The sequence below is a fragment of the Misgurnus anguillicaudatus genome, chromosome 21 (assembly GCF_027580225.2).
Source record: "Misgurnus anguillicaudatus chromosome 21, ASM2758022v2, whole genome shotgun sequence".
NCBI classification, from domain to species: domain Eukaryota; kingdom Metazoa; phylum Chordata; class Actinopteri; order Cypriniformes; family Cobitidae; genus Misgurnus; species Misgurnus anguillicaudatus.
In genome coordinates, this window is record NC_073357.2 from 50,662,065 (window position 1) to 50,677,266 (window position 15,202).

Here is a 15,202-nt window from a genome sequence, read left to right on the forward strand (position 1 = left end):
TCGGATGAGGACCCAAAGGGGCTGTTTACACTTGGTATTAAGATGTGTTTTCATCGATAGGATCACAAGTGGACGAGAGAGACACATTACGTTTACACCTGGTATTTAAATCCGTCTCTTTTGTCCACTTTCGACCGCTTCTGTGCTGAATACTCTGAGGGGGTGGTCTGTGAGACGGTGGGCGAGTCTCTCTGCTGTCATTCAAACCCGAGCGGGAGTAATGATGAGTTTATATGGACGCGAACTAATATTATTTAGCAAGTAAACATGCTGCACAGTGTTTTGTACATGAGTATGTAAGAGCTTTCTTTGAATTTTCAGCGCAATTGATGAAATAGGATCGCGCACCTTTCACACGCTTTCAAAACTAAACTACGGAGATCAACTACTTAGTTTTATCAATGAAAGTCTAAAAATAGCGCTGTTCACCGAATGTTCACGCCAGAAGTCAAAAAAGACGTAAAACTTGTGTTTAATATCTCAGATTAGATAAATGGGCGGAGAGAAGGCGGTCGCGTGTGGCGGTTCGAACGCATTCAACCACATGTGCGTTCCGCAACTCCAAAGCGATCCGATCGAAAGTGGTTTCGACCACCTCTGGATGTGGTTGAAAGTGGTCAAAAGTGGACGAGCTCAAAACGTTTTGAACACCGTTTAAACCTGGCATTAACGTCGTCCACTTGTGATCCGATCGACGAAAACACATGTTAATGCCAAGTGTAAACAGCCTCAAAGAGTCTACAGTATTTTTATAATCTCACTTTTTATTGGCTAATAAAATGTTACATAATGATTTTTTTTGTAACTTTGTCTATTTATTTATAGATTAATTCATGAATTTTTAAACAAATCTATTAATTGCTATTTTTATTGTCCAGGTAGTTATTAAATATTGAAGTTCTTTATGTAAGCAATAAGGTACGAGAGGCTGTGCTGTATCGTGAATAAGTAACGGCTGAAGGGCGTTGTTAGGCACGACGCGAAGCGGAGTGCCTGCAACCCCTTCAGCCGTTACTTATTCACGATACAGCACTTGCCTCGAGTACCTTATTGCTTTTATAAAACGGTTACCACACAATATTAAAGTAAAAAAAATATTAGTGCAACTTTCATGAAGTTAAATTAATAAAAGCATTCCTTCCGCTAGAAAAAATAGTCCCTGACTGCGAACAACAACATGAAAGTTCAAATAAAAACATCAAACTGTTCTCAGACTTTGTCTCATTATATGTTTATGTGTTGCTAAGGGTGTTGCTAAGGGCGCAGTGATATTAAATAGAACCGTTGGGTGAAGCGGTCATAGCAGTGTTTTATTGTGAATAAAGCACACCTATTGACCAATCAGAATCAAGGATTGAAACTAACCGTTTTATAATACATTTTGCATGACTCTTGGGGTCCTCTATAGAATAGATGCAAGTTTCTAATGAATTAGACCCAATCTGGGGTTCTCCACATCCTGGTGGTCTGCAGTGGAATTGCAGAGGTTTGTGAGTTAATGAATCAGTTATAATTAAATCATAAAATAAAAAATTGGACGGATACATTTTTTTACCAATAAAGGAAAATGAACAGATGAACATTAAATAACAGGTAATAATAACATTAAAGGATTAGTAAAAAAAAAATCCAGATAATTTACCGGTACTCACCACCATGTCATACAAAATGTTTATGTCTTTCTTTGTTCAGTCAAGGAATTATGTTTTTTAAGGAAAACAATCCAGGATTTTTCTCATTTTAATGGACTTTAATGGACCCCAACACTTAAAGGAACACGCCCAGATTTTGGGAATTTAGCTTATTCACCGTATCCCCCGGAGTTAGATAAGTCCATACATACCTTTCTCATCTCCGTACATGCTGTAACTCTGTCTGACGCACCCACCGCTAGCTTAGCTTAGCACAAAAACTGGAAGTAAATGGCTCCAGCTAGCAAACTGCTCCCAATAAGTGACAAAATAACGCGAACATTTTCCTATTTATGTGTTGTGATTTGTAAAGTCACACCGTGTACAAATAACAAGGTCATATGAGACAGCGCTTGATATGAGCCATTCACTTCCAGACTTTGTGCTAAGCTAAGCTAGCGGGGGCTGCGTCAGACAGAGTTACAGCACGCACCTCATCGTTGAAATCTGCACACTGTAAAAAGTGAAAATTTGGATCAGCTTGAAAATTGAAAATACTTAAATTGGTAACACCTAAAAAATGTGTTGTTTAAACTTTTCACTTTTTACAGTGCACCTTTAAATAATTGAAATACTTACTTTATTTTGCATAGGGTACTTTAAATAAATAACTTTGGTTAAGGGGGTTTAGCTGACAAAAAGACTCCTAAATTAGACGACTGTTTAGTACTTGTTTGTACTAAGTGTTTTTTGGTTTAACGCTCTCTAATTTTTTCTGTAGAGCAATACATGAAAGTCTTAAGTATTGTTAACCACAGATCTTATTTTACTCATAAATCAAAAACTGGTCTCCAAAAACCCATTTGAAATACCCGTGGGAACCCGTAGCGCATTAGCCTTCGAGGTTGACCTACAAATTAATGTTATGACTGAGCCGATTTATCATTACCCCTCACTTGCTGTCATATGCTTATTAAGGGACCCCTCTATATTTCTGTTTTGGTTAAACATTCACTCAAAAACCATTCCGAGATCAATTTCACATTGCGGTTCATGAAAATTACACCCATTACGCTCCCTCCCTGTTTTTAAAGCCTACAGTATTTTAAATGATTATATAGTCACAGATTCACATAAGCGAGGGTATCATTTCAGGTGGCTTGTGAAGTGGTTGGGGCTAAATCTGTTTCAGGTGTAGTTAACATCTGCTACTTCTGTATGGTTTTATATCATAACAACACTGTTTGTTCATGGGATTATATTTTTTGGTACATTTGAGAATGTTGAGTTGTGTTATCTCTACTCCCCTTGAAAGTCTACATCATGTCTGGTCTCGCTGCTCGGTAAATCTTTTGTTTTCAAGCCAGTGCGAGTTCATCTGGCATGATTCACTCAAAAAGGGCTAAAACAGACACATGTAAAGTGACAAAATCTGGATGAATGCACAACAGGAACCAGAAATCGTGACGTCGGGGTTGCTGACATGTTGAGTATAAACAGACTTGATCTGTCTGGTGACTGTCTAATACGGGTAAGACACGCACGTATCTGCACATGGTGCCATTTGCTTAAAGTGGGAGCGACTGGTTGAAAATCAGATGTGGCTTTTCACTTTGATACCAGATTGGAGTTTTTAAATCTATCTGTAATTGTTTTTGGAGAGAAATGCTTGAAAGCTGAAATTCCTGACACTTACTAATCCATATTTCCTTTGCTTGCTCCTCAGGAATGCAAGAGGCCGTTGTGATTTGTCTCAATAAGCAGACGAGAGAAGCGGTGGATGAGACGCTGTGTGTTAGTGCTCGCAGGCCACCGCAGCTACTTCAGAGCTGTAACACTGAGCCATGTCCTCCCAGGTGACTCACATTGCTTACACTTTTGTTTGTCTTACAAGTTTGTTTGTTTAAAAACAGGGGGTCTGTTCTTTCATTTTAACTATCGTCACCTTTCTAAACTAATTGACGCGTCTGTTGGAGTCTGTCTGACCAGTGTGAGACCCCTGTTGGGAGTTGTTGGATCAAAGTAAATATGACTTTAGAATTTGGATGTCTGTTGGTGTCTGTTGGAGATGGTAGTTGTCTGACCAGTGTGAACTGGCTTTAAAGGTGCAGTGTGTAAATTTTAGTGGCATCTAGTGGTGAGGTTGCGAACTGCAACCAACAGCTAAGTACACTGCTCACCCCTCGCTTTTGAAACACATACAGGGGTGCAAACTTGTCACCTTTCGGCGAAATTCGCCGTTTTTGATCCAAAATAGGTCATTCTTGTGATTCGTCTAGTTCCGATGAGTTTTTGAAAATGAGGGGTGAGGGGGGTCTGCGACAGGGTAGCAGTAAATGAAATTATGAAAATCATGTCCAGCTATTGTGGTAACGATGTCAAATTACTAGCCACTTTGGCGGGTTATGTTTTACAATTTATAGCCCCCTCATTTGCTGCCGAAGTTTAAGCAGTCTGCAGATTGAGTGCACACACTTAACTCGTAGTATTTTCTCATTCGAGGTTACGCGTCCACGTCACGTTGCTGTGCGCGTGGTCATAAAAGCTTAACATTTGTACACCGCAGTTTTAAATTAAGTGATTTTAAGACATTGAAACACAAACAACAGTGCTATATGCGCTATATACCTGTTTCTGTTTGAGAGGAGCGTGAAAGCCGCGTATCCGCTTCTCATTAAGCTTGTGAGTATTTTTGCCGCTGAATTAGCCTTTAATACAAAAATGCGTCAAAAGTCCCGGTTTTTGCAACTGTCCTCATAAAATCACGACAATTCAGGGCTTAAGAGAAAGTAAACAGCTAAAAGAGAAAACACATGTGTAACAGTATATTAGATCCGGTGTCAGACTTCGGTCTTAAAGGGGAAGTTATCTAATTTTGCTCCTGTCTGTCACTCGTGTTAATCAAACAGTATTGAGAGAAAATCTCTCACGGCTCTTAACTCAATCACTTTTCTACCTTTAATAACATTTGTACGTCGAATTGTACACGAGTTTGATTCAAGTTGCTCGTTCAGGGTTCATACTCTTAGAGCTATGACTGTGGAACAGAAAAAACACAAAATTATTTGTTTATGTGTACTACTTAATAATAATAAAAACGCACATTTCTGTAACACTTTACAAAAAGGTTGTATTTGTTCACATTAGTAAATGCATTATGAACGAAAAATGAACATTATATTGTATATAAGCATTTATTAATTCTTGTTTATGTCATTACAGTAATTGGTATTAGTAATTGATGTTGCATTAACTAATGCTAACAGTTTCAAATTTGATTTAAATTAAAATGCTAAAATGAATAAGATTTACAATAAATAAATGACAAATTATAATATGTATGTATGTATGTCATGGTGGCTTCCATGTAAGGGGACCCCCCCGTGTATGTAGATAAAAACGTCTCATTCTAAGGTAATAAACACATAATTGTTCATTATGAAAGGTCTTTATACACCCCTGATAATATAGTTTTATATTTCATTTTGCATTTCTGTCAAGAGATCCTTTTAAAAATTACACACTGCACCTTTAAAAGTTCTTTATGGAACCATTCAGACAAAAATGGTTCTTCTATGATATTGTGATGCACCTTTATAGTGTGAAAAACATTTCTGAGTTTCTAAACTTGTATATGATTAATATGGTTTGAACTGAAAAGCTAACACTTTGAGAATCATGCGACATTGTGAAGCTGCTGAAAATTCGGAAGTCTCATTTGGGCACTTGCTGCAAAACTACAAATCTAAGAATGTCACGGCATTAAATATCAAAACATCAAACCAAACAGCCTTTATTCTTAAGAAATAAACACAGCATTATACTTTAGACTAAAGTTGTTGAGTTTAAAGACTGTAAGTGAAGGTGAAATGTTTGGACACTTTCTGCTTGTCAAACACAGTTGAACGTGTATATAGTAAATGTGATGAATTACACCTGTGTTTATTCTGCTATAGGAAACGCCTCTGTGAAGAAGAATTTGAGGGGAACTGACTTCCTACATTCAGTAAAAATTAATAGCTGGTTAAATCTAATTGCAAAATGGCTGCAAAAGCAAAGCTAGTTGTGAAAAACGTCCAGTATGATATGATATCATATTATCTAATAATGCATTCAAAAGTGTGGCTTATATACTTTTGGGCCGCTGTATGTCATCATTTCAGTTGCATTTTTTGCAAACGTTACAAGATAACCTGCAATGACTCTTTTCATTATTACCTTTAAGAAATGTGACGTTAAGAAGCCACAGTGTCCTATCAGGTTTATTATGAAGCTCCCCACCAAGGTCAGGAAATGAAGGTTGTTCGCCCCTGCTGGAACGATGGGTTTTGAGACGGACACTGTTAGAATTGTATTTCATCCCCGCTGCATTAAAAAGTGCTGGGATGTCAAACCTGCTCATTCTCCTAACAAATACTCGCTCCACACGAAGCAGAGCAGGAAACTTACCTGTCAAACACATTCACTGGATCCACCGCTCACTCCCCTTTTCTAAATAACCAAATATCATTGCAGGGATTCATGGAACTGCAGATATTCACACTGTCGGTCACCTGCAATGTGCATCTGTGAATATAAAGATTTAACAGTGTTTGCTAATGATAGGATATAATTTTTCATGAGTTGAAATACTGTTTCATACATTTTGCAGCTCTCCTGTCAAAAGATTTACGAGGCATTGAGGTCTCGGTGTTAAAATATCTAAACCATTTGCAGAATGTAAAGTAATAATTGCGGTGGTCTGCTGTCGGAAAATCCGCACCTCCTCTCCGTTTCCCATTGTGCTGGTATTCCACACCTCACGTCACGGGTATAAAAACGCAGCGGTGTTCTATCTTTCCACTGCCTGTTTTCTCAAGTGTTTCGTTTATTTTCAAGCACAACAAACTTTGTGTTCACCCTGTTTCCCTTGGCCACAATTGAGATGAAATATCCCATCCTATTTTTGGTACTTTTCCCTTGTAAGGAGAATCTAAAGTTTTTCTTCTTGTCTAAAATGTCAATTCACTGGGGGAGACCCAGGCTGACTGCCAAGCGGTGGGGTCCACCAGCTGGGCTTCAACTGGCCCGGTGGTCCCAAAGGTTTAGATACACCGGCCAAATAGCCTCAGCTGTTGCCACGCTTAAGGTCAAAAGGTGGATCTTGTGTCGAAGGCACCATTGAAACTAAAGTTTTGGGATCATGTGGTTGTTGGTTCACATCCAACAAACTGTGTATATTCTCATGGTGGCGTAAGCTTTTGAAACTAGACTAGGAGCATCAGATCATTGATTTCAATATTTGTGGTGACAATACACACTCAGAATTAAAGATATCAAAGTGATATTTTCACAGAATGTTCTTCAAAATAGTAAATCACAAAATAATGACTTTAGCTGGGCTTTTAGGGGCATGGTCGCAAATCTCAAATTTGGATGGATAGTAAAGCAATCCTAAAGTCTTCACCTTTTTTCCTGTGCCACTAAATTAAACAATAAGACCTCTTTCCATGCCTGATTTTTATCTTTGTTTTTCCAGGTGGGAAATGGAGTCTTGGAGCTTCTGCTCGGCCACATGTGGAGTTGGTCTCCAGACACGTGCTGTAACCTGTGTGCTGAGAACTGGATCACACAGTAACCACACAGAGAAGGTCAAAGATGAGAACTGTCGACAACCCAAGCCCAGCTCTGTCCAAGCTTGCAACCGTTTCGACTGTCCGCCAACATGGGAAGTACAAGAATGGAGTCAGGTGAGACACTTTAGATCAAAACGCTGAACACATTCATCAGCAGGTGCGAATCTTGCCATGTTCTCTGCACTCACTTGTGCCAAAAATAAATGTAGCAGCTCTATGTACTCAACATTAGTTGATTTTGTCCTCTTTCTTAATGGCTTTATTTATCACTCAAAATGCCCAGTCCCAACTTCCTGTTTCAGTAGAAATTACGTCACCAAAAACTAAAGAATTCTCATAATTTACTCATGTAATCCCATATGTGACCCTGGACAACAAAACCACAAAAAGTCATAGGCAGCACGGTATATTTGTAGCAATAGCCTACATATTTGTCTCGGCCAAATATTGCCCTCTCCAAACAAACCATACATTAAATGGTTAATTGTGTCCCGAGTCCTGACCACTTATTGGAAGAGTTCTTGCATTAGGGTCAATTTAAGGGTTAATCCCCTTTTTAAAAAATATTCTCATTTTTCAGCTCTCCTAGTGTTTGATTTGTACTGTTTTGGAATCCATTCAGCTGATCTCCAGGTCTGGCGCTAGCACTTTTAGCATAGCTTAGCACAATCCATTTAGGGTGGCCATTCGTGCCAGTTCCGCCAGACATGTTTTCGGTTCAAGTCGCGTTGCTCGACGTCATCGAGGCTCTCACATTTCAGTTAAAATACATACAAAAATTAAGATGTATTTCTTTTAAGACATACAATCATTATAGTTTCATTCTTACCTTGAAATGTAACGATTGCTTTTCTGAAATTGAACCCGAAATATTAAACCTTGATGACGTATGCGGTCGACCAACGCGACTTCCGAAGAATTAAACCGAAAACATGTTCGGGATGTGTCCGGCGGAACTGGCACGAATGGCCACCCTAAATCCATTGAATCTGATTAGACCATTAGCATCGCGCTAAAAAATAACCAAAGAGTTTCGATATTTTTCCTATTTAAAACTCGACTCTTCTGTAGTTCAATCGTGTACTACGACAGACAGAAAATTAAAAGTTGCGATTTTCTAGGCAGATATGGCTAGGATGATACTCTCATTCTGGCGTAATAATCAAGGACTTTGCTGCTGTAACATTGCTGCAGCAGGGCGTAGTGATATTACGCACTGCCCGAAAATAGTCCCCTGCTATTGAAATAACCAAGGGGACTATTTTCAGGCAGTGGGTAATATCACTACTCCTGCTGCAGCCATGTTACAGCAGCAAAATCGCTGATTATTACTCCAGTTTGAAAATATAGTTCCTAGCAATATATACGCCTAGAAAATCACAACTTTTAATAAATTTTTTGTCGGTCTTGGTCAGCAAAAGTCATAATTGTTTGCCTACTGTATTTGCACTGAATTGGAAATTTGAAAAATACAATGAATTGCAAGTCTGCAGATAACAGTGCACTATTGCAGGCTTATATTTTACTGAGGATTTATTGATATTATTTTAATATAGTCATTCGTGAACTAAATTGGGCCGGTGAAATGGTACACCCCTTTCTAAAATTTGAAATATCAGCTCCCAAAGCACAGTGTCTCTACAGCATGGCGACAGTGACAACAATACTACACCGAGAATAAAAGTTACGTCACCCTTGGATACATTTGTGGGATACAGTGATGTAGATATGTTTTAATGAGGCGTTTTAGAAGGGTTTGAGACTTTAATCTTTGCTACTTTACAGATCTTCGGTATGCACAAACAGCTTTAACCACTCCAAAGACAAAAAAAAACATGAAATTGCATTATTTGACCCCTGTAAAAACAACCAGTGAAATTTATGAACGAGCAGAGCCACCCAACAAGACGATGAAGAAATCATTGCTTATCACGGTCACGGCTGGTTAAAATCCGATGAGAGGCAAACTTTGCTTTGTTTCCCTGCAGTGCTCTCGTAGCTGTGGAGGTGGCAGTCAGAAGAGAGAGATCGTATGCAAGCAGCGCATGGCTGACGGAAGTCTTCTAGAATTACCCGAAACCTTCTGCCCCACACCGAGTTTACCCTCCGTTCAGCCCTGCGGCACAGTGGACTGCCCTGCTCAATGGGTCTCCACAAACTGGACTCAGGTCAGACACGTGTTCTCACTTAAACTGAGTTTAAAAACAGTTTTTCTCTTGTGTAATTCTCAATCTATCTGTGATTACCGCTCATATGTTACTGTCCGCAGCTACGCAAACCCTACTGTTTTATTGTTTGTTATGTGTGCTCTGTCACGCTCGAAGCTCTCGACAAGGCTCTTGATCAGTTTTCATATCGTAAGTGCTGAGGGGTTAGTTGTAACACAGCATTACAGTTAACCCCGCTGGGTCAACATATTTTCAAGCCCACCAAAAAAGTTACTAAGAGCGGCAAACATATTTCAAAATAATGCTATGTTTTAGTCAACAAAACACTGATTAATATGATATAGCATTGGATTTGGTATCTTACACACCCAACTTAGAAACCGAAAAAAAAAACATATTATGAAAAAAGTTCATCAATAACTCTCTGGAAAAACATTTCGAATAATTTGTGGGGGATCATCATTTGGCAGTGTGAAAAAAATACCGGAAAAATAAAACGCTCAACCTTGTGCAACAATGTAAACAGTCCGTGTTACAACTAATCCCACATTAGTTTGTGCCCTCGCACCCCTACACATTGTGGTTAATGTTGAAAGTCCTGGGGCTGGATTCACGAAAGTGTTTCTTTAGACAAAATATAATAACGTTCTTAGGATTAATTTTACAACGTTTGTAACATTGTTTCTAAGTGTAATTCTCGAAAATTTCGTAAGTTCTGAAATATTTACTTAACAACATCTTAAATCTTTCCCCGCCAATGACGGAAAATTCTGTCAATGTATATTTCCGGTATTATGCAGTAGGTGGCGCTGTTACCCACTTTATAAAACAATGCAGCATCTATGGTTACAAAAACAGCAAATACTCTGTGTATGTTTTGATCATCATTATGATTCTAATGTTTAACAAAAGCTTTTTACAAAAATGAAATTATATCAGCTTTTTGTTCAAAATGTGGTATCCCCATATTTGAGAGGTGATAAAAAGAACAAATGAAGACAGGATAAAAAGATTTTTTTAAAGCAGACTGTCTGTTCTTTCATTTGATATATTGTATGTTTATGTATGTAAAGTAGAAGTATTTTTGGAAAGCATTACATTTTGTGTAAATCATAAAAATGCTGGCTGGCAACTTTGAAAAAAAATGTTAACAGGGAAAGAGTTAATTTTCTTAAAAATCTGAATTTTCCTTAGAATGAAATAATGGACTTATTTATTGTACATATTTAAGCATGCTCTTGAGGTAACAATAAATGTATATATTGTAGTTTGGTAGTTATATGTAGTGTGGTAGTCTGGTAGTTTCACAAAGAAATTTAATATGGACATAATAATTTGTTAACCCTTCATTTACAAAGAGTAAATATTGCTGAGGTAAAAATGGTATACGTGATCATTGTTACATCAGTATGAAATTCTTTGTTACTAAAATGATCCTTTGGAAGTAAACAGTTAAAATTGCAATTCCTGACTATACAATACACACATCTTACAGTCCCTTTTGAGATTTTTAAAACTTCTTAAGTTTATTCTTCAGTACAATCTAAAGAAAAAGTATCTTACTTAGGTTTTCGAAGAATACTAAATATCCTTAACTTTCTCCTTAACTTTGAAATTAAGGAAATGGGGGAACGAGACGCTGCGTCTACAAGTGTAATTGTCATGACATTGAGTTCCCTCGAAAGAGAATGGCATTTAAGAATTTTCTTGTGAATCTAAAACAGTTTAAAACACGTCTGTTAATTGGGACCAAATAAAAGAGATGCTTACATTTTTGTCGAAATACTTGGAAGTAAATGATAAATAGAAATGTCACTTTAGAAAAACTAATTAGTTAAAGATGAGGTACTACAATTATTAACTGAAACAAAAGAAATACTAAAACACAAAAAATTCAAAACAAAAAAAACCTTCATCTTAAATTTTTGGAAAAAAAGAGATAAACCTAATAAAATGACAAAAAAAATTAAAAATTAAGCAAAAATTAACACGAAAGCTAAAAAATATGAAAAATAACAGCTAAAATTCAAATAATAATAAAATAAACTGTAATAACTATGCAGTAGTTACTAAAGACAATTACTCTGTTTTGTCAATAACCAGGATATTATGTTCTTCCTAGTGTTCTGCTACTTGTGGAGAAGGTACCCAAAGGTTGTTGGTGGTGTGTAAAGTACTCGGAGAAAGAGGACAGTACCGAACAATGGTTCCTGAGGCCTGTTCTGCAGCTCCAAAACCACCAACGGTCCGATCATGCCTCCTTGGACCGTGTGAGAGTAAGACATGATACATTTATAAATCAACATTTAGACATTCAAGCTGAGCTGTGATTGATCCTGTAGCCAGCGCGTTGTTTCACTCAGATTTGTATGTCTAAAATTGTTTATTTGACATACATGTTACATGCCAAGAAACGCTCGGCACGGCACATACTTGTGCAGTTCAGCTGGTTTAAAGAGTGAGGGAGGAGATGAATTGAAATGGGAAGAGACATGTACAAAATGTTGTGGGATTGAATAGTGAGAAAGTAATTCGAGGACAGTCGAAAATAAGAGTGATGGACTGTATAGAAGTATACGATGACTGTGCCAAATGGGTTTTGCTTGAAGAGCAGCGGGCTTGAAACTCTTCCAGTACGGTTCCTCACCTCTTGGTTGTAATAGCACATTTGGGAATGCAGTCCTCCACGTAGCATATCTTTTGCTTCATGTTGTTTATTTCATTTCAGGGTTGTTCAAGCCAGTAGCCGTGAAACCCGAGCCAACCATCTTGGCTCAAAGAAACGTGTACATACAATGGAGAAAAGGCAAGAAGTTACACTTTGTGGTGGGCGGTTTTGCCTACTTGCTGCCCTGGACACCTGTGGTGCTCCGCTGCCCTACCCGACATTTCCGCAAAGGTCAAGTCCGCTGGCTGAAAGATGGTAAACCTTTGGAAATCACGCCTCATCTATCCATATCTCATGTGGGTTACGTCAAGATTCAACAGCTCCGTACTTCTGATGCTGGGACGTACACTTGTGTTGCCGGCCAAGCTCAGGAAAACTTTGTCTTGAAGCTTATTGGCAGCAAGCAGAAGCTCTCAGTGCCAGAAGCTGACTTATGGAGCACAGATGGTTTACGCGACTCACCAAAAGTTCACCAAACCTCATCTGCGACCGAATTGTTGCCACATGACCGCTATGATGAAATCGTCCGGCACCTACTCGACTTAAAAGAACTTCCACTCGACGGTGTGACCTCCAAAGAACTGCTCGACTTTGCGGAGAAAAATAGCTCCAACCTGGACAAAGACCTAGTTTTGGATACTTCAAGTCCTCAGTTGCTAGTCACAGATATGCTGATGCTCGATGAGGTCAGACGAAATCTTTCTGGAGCTGTCCAGAGCTCGCAGAAAGATGAGCTGATTTCTCAGCTCCTAGATGAACTTACAAAGAGCCACGGGGAGAACAATGAATCCACTCTGCAACCACATGAAAGTCCAACGCACTCCATGCGAGATTCCACTTTCCAGAGATCCAAACAGAGACAGTCTTCCCACACCAGCAGGCAATGGAGAGGACAGCCCCAAAGCCCAATTATTTTGCAGAAGTCCTCCAGAGACCACATCAAGAACCCGCATGAAATTATGGACTATGTTGGAGGCCTTATTTTGGTACAGAGAGAGACGGTCAAAGTAGAAATCAAATGCCAAGTGCAGGGTAACCCAGAACCTGTGATCTCATGGTCTAAGGATGGGAAAGTGCTGAGAAACAGCAGCAGGTAAGATGGCACTTTGCTTTGAGAATCTGTAAGGTCTTTAAAGAATGTACAGCAGGTGTGAAAAATCAGTCTTTTTGTTGTTGTTGTGTCGTGGCAGAGTAGGACTAATGTCAGATGGTTCCCTGCATATTCAAGCACCTGCTGAGACAGACACTGGACTCTACACATGTACTGCTGCTAACAGTCTGGGCTCCATGTCCTTGTCATCTCATTTGCAAACTACAGGTACGGCCTGTTAGAGACATTTGACATGCTCTATGTACAAATGTGTGGGTAGTGATGAAGTCTACTGAGGTTCACTTGTAAATTTGTGAGCCTGCCTGTGACATCCATATCTAATCCAGATCAAAATTTGATTTTACTCATTGATTTCAATCTTTAACATGATCTTTCTCTGTCAGTATTAAAGGGCACATATTATGCTCATTTTAATAAGTCAGAACGTGTCTGTGAAGTTTCAGCTCAAAATGCCCCACAGATAATTTGTTAAAGGGATAGTTCACCCAAATAAAAACATCATCAAAGTAGTCCATGTGACATCAGTGGGTTAGTTAGAATGTGTTGAAGCATAGAAAATACATTATGGTCCCAAAATAACAAAAAATACTACTTTATTCAGCATTCAGCACCACAGGGTTCCAGGGGGTACGCAAAAAGATTTAGATTTTGCTTTGATCTCAATTACTTTTAATAAAAATTTCTTTCGTTTATCCAGTCATTTACCTAAGATTTATTTTTGTGAGGAAAGCAGTGTAAAAAGGACTACTTTGTAATTTAAATCTTATCATTAAATTATTAGCCGTCGTGAGTAAATGCGCTGCATGCTCCAAAACGTAATAGCGATGTCCAACTCAAGAACAATCTGATTATTTCTGAACCTGAATAGTTTCTAAAGACACAAAGTTTATTAACACTAAATAATCTTCAAATAATCATATTCTTTACCGCTGCCATTGCATTTTCAAATGACGCAAAAAAACTTTTGCATTGTTTTTGGCTAATATTTTGTCCCGTATGATGTCTTTTGTATTTATAGAGAATGTCTTAACACATGTTGTTTCTTTTTATATTTGAACAGAATAATTTAACTTATTTGCACACTTTAATTATCAGTAACTTAAATTGCGATTTTAATAAATTTAGGGCATTTACTAAAAAGGACGTGAGAGCTCAATTCCAAATAAGCCCCGTAGTGGAAAATTTGCGTGTGATTTACTACAAAGGCGCAAATAAAATACACAGGCACAATAATGACATAAGCACATTTCCATAATGACCATTGCAATCTATAAGAGACCTCGGCAGGGTATCACAATGAAAATGCGGACTGCGGAGTGTGATATTCCAGCTAAGTAATATCATTTTTTAAGATATTTTTTAAGAAGTATATATTTTTTTAAGAGTATGTTCCTCTGGCAAAATTTTATACTCTCCTCGCATTAATTTAATACTCTCCTCGCATTAATGTTGCTTCTAAAAGGAAAACTGATGGTTTGCGCAAGCTGTTAGCAAATCTGGCCATTAAAGGGGTCATATGATGAAATTTTTTAATTTGTAAAATAAGTCTTTGGCATTCCCAGAGTCCGTATGTGAAGTTTTATCTCAAAACACCCTACAGATAATTAATTATAGCATGTCAAAATTGCCATTTTGTAGGCCTGAGCAAAATGTGTCGTTATTGTGTGTGTCTTTTAAAATGCAAATGAGCTGATAAAATGCAACCACTGATCGCAATGATAGTGGTTTTTTGAAATAAACATGCTTCATCAGTCAGTGCTTTTTCCTTTAATGTTTATAATTAATTAATGAATTAATATGAATAATTATTTGTCTTTAAAACACAACTTTGGTTTAGTTTCGATGAAGGCGTACTTGAGCCTTACTGATAGGGCTGTGGGGGTACTTAGGGCTAAAAAGGTTGGAAACCACTGCTTTAAGGCATGTCCAAAACGTCCCTATTTGGATAGGAGCAAAACGAGCTGTTTTAATGTGTGTACCTTTAAATGCAAGTGACATCACATTGAAAA

At 38.1% G+C, this 15,202-nt stretch overlaps 1 protein-coding gene across 4 annotated transcripts in view; it reads left to right on the forward strand.

Moving 5' to 3' along the window:
* LOC129449733 (ADAMTS-like protein 1) overlaps positions 1 to 15,202 on the forward strand; it is a 174,913-nt gene that overhangs the window by 152,889 nt on the left and 6,822 nt on the right. For 3 of the 4 annotated variants that reach the window (XM_055212099.2, XM_055212100.2, XM_055212101.2), the window contains 6 exons: positions 3,358 to 3,487; positions 7,150 to 7,360; positions 9,235 to 9,414; positions 11,537 to 11,690; positions 12,143 to 13,175; positions 13,273 to 13,400. In XM_055212099.2, the coding sequence (XP_055068074.2) occupies positions 3,358 to 3,487; positions 7,150 to 7,360; positions 9,235 to 9,414; positions 11,537 to 11,690; positions 12,143 to 13,175; positions 13,273 to 13,400 (1,836 nt within the window). The remainder of the gene's footprint in view (positions 1 to 3,357; positions 3,488 to 7,149; positions 7,361 to 9,234; positions 9,415 to 11,536; positions 11,691 to 12,142; positions 13,176 to 13,272; positions 13,401 to 15,202) is intronic. The other variant, XR_008646165.2, reaches the window with a different exon arrangement.